Source organism: Penaeus monodon, chromosome 20, assembly GCF_015228065.2.
Source record: "Penaeus monodon isolate SGIC_2016 chromosome 20, NSTDA_Pmon_1, whole genome shotgun sequence".
NCBI classification, from domain to species: domain Eukaryota; kingdom Metazoa; phylum Arthropoda; class Malacostraca; order Decapoda; family Penaeidae; genus Penaeus; species Penaeus monodon.
In genome coordinates this window covers 37564647-37566246 of record NC_051405.1, presented here as the reverse complement: position 1 = coordinate 37566246, position 1600 = coordinate 37564647, and the positions used below count along the sequence as shown (strand labels likewise).

Here is a 1600-nt window from a genome sequence, read left to right as displayed (position 1 = left end):
TATTGAAAGAGGTTCAATTTTAGAATACATTTTCTAATGCAGCCATTTACTTACTTGCATACTCACACAAATCTGTCAACTAGAACATTTACAGACAAACTTAATTACATTAGTAACCTACAGAGTAGAAAGACCTTTCAAAAAACAACAAGCATATGTCAAAAAATTAACTCTGTTGATAAGTCTTTAAAGGTAGTAAAAAGGTTGAGAACTACTCTTTTAGACTGAAACTGTCTTGGATTTCCAATAAGAGGCTTAATTTCTGCTGAAGAGCCTTTTTAATACCCTTATAAGTTATACCAGATTGACAGTATTCTCATATACTATTTTGTCTTATTACCATATTAATGACAAAAGGATCTGCCTTAGACCAGTCCTCATAAGGGTTGTATTACAATCTTTACAAACTGTATTATTCTCAAAAAAGGGTGACTTTAAAGATAATGGATGCATTTATTATTTGTATACTATAATTTGATGTATTTCTCTTCTTAAGACTGTGCTGAATTTAATTGGTATTCTTTTCTTCTTGAAGTTCAATATCAAGCTGCTTCCATTTGTATTTTAAGGCAAGCACAGCTGTTTCTGTTTCCTGATTAAACTTCAAAGCCTTGGCTCCTGTCTCCTATTCAGCCTTCTTTTTAAGTTCCTCCAATCAAATATGAAATAACTTGTTGCTTTGCTTGTATATGATACAATCAAGATGTTTATAATATAACTGTTAAACAGAAGTGTCTTCCTTTCATGTAGTTACTGTCTAGTAGCTTGTGATGTGATATTTTATCCCATTTTTTGTTCCCTTTCTTCTAACCATACTAGTGTTCCTTAATATTTATATGCTCGCTAACAGTACTTATTATAGTAGTTTTGTTCTTGCAGCTGTCTCTGTGCTTTCAGTATTTTAACATGCCGACAAATTTCAGAACACAATATAAACTTTCTTCCCCCAAAAAATCCATGAAGTTTTGGAGAAAACAAGTTGATGAACTTTCATACCCTATTTTGAAGCTTTATGAATGGGATTTTGTATATTATCACAATATAATGTTGACTTTTAAGAAGATACTGCTGTTGTTATTTCTACATAGCCAGATTAAAAACCCCAATACATTGATGTATAATTTTTTCCTTCATAATACTGGAATGCAATAGGAAAATATAGTAGCAAATAACTAAAAGTGTCTTTTATTTATGTAATGCATCACAGTATCACAATGTATAACAAAGGAAAATTACCTTCCATGCTTTTCCTCCCAAATCATTGTAATGTAACAAAACCACAATGCATATAAATTTTAATTTAAGAGTAAACTTGAAAAATGGGTTTACTTCTCATATCTTAACAACTGTCTGCATATGAAGATATTTCATAATTATTAAAACATCAATGATACCAATAAAGAATTTTAAAAAATGATCAGAACCTCAATTTCCTTCAATTACATAGAATAAAAAATCATATTTCTTCATTTACATGATTTTCTCCTTCAGCTTATCAGCAATTTTTGTGACTTTAGATGAGCCATACTCAACCTGGGACCCCTGAATCACTGGGGGTCTGCAAAAATAGTACCAATGGCTCATGAACTAAGTTTAACCC

At 30.8% G+C, this 1600-nt stretch overlaps 1 protein-coding gene across 1 annotated transcript in view; it reads right to left on the bottom strand.

Annotated features, from left to right (window-relative positions):
- Positions 1 to 1169: 1169 nt before the first annotated feature.
- Positions 1170 to 1600, bottom strand: part of LOC119585798 (tRNA-splicing endonuclease subunit Sen34-like) — a 5720-nt gene continuing 5289 nt past the window's right edge. The window contains exon 3 of the mRNA XM_037934520.1: positions 1170 to 1462. Within this exon, the coding sequence (XP_037790448.1) occupies positions 1457 to 1462 (6 nt within the window). The 3' untranslated portion in view covers positions 1170 to 1456. The remainder of the gene's footprint in view (positions 1463 to 1600) is intronic.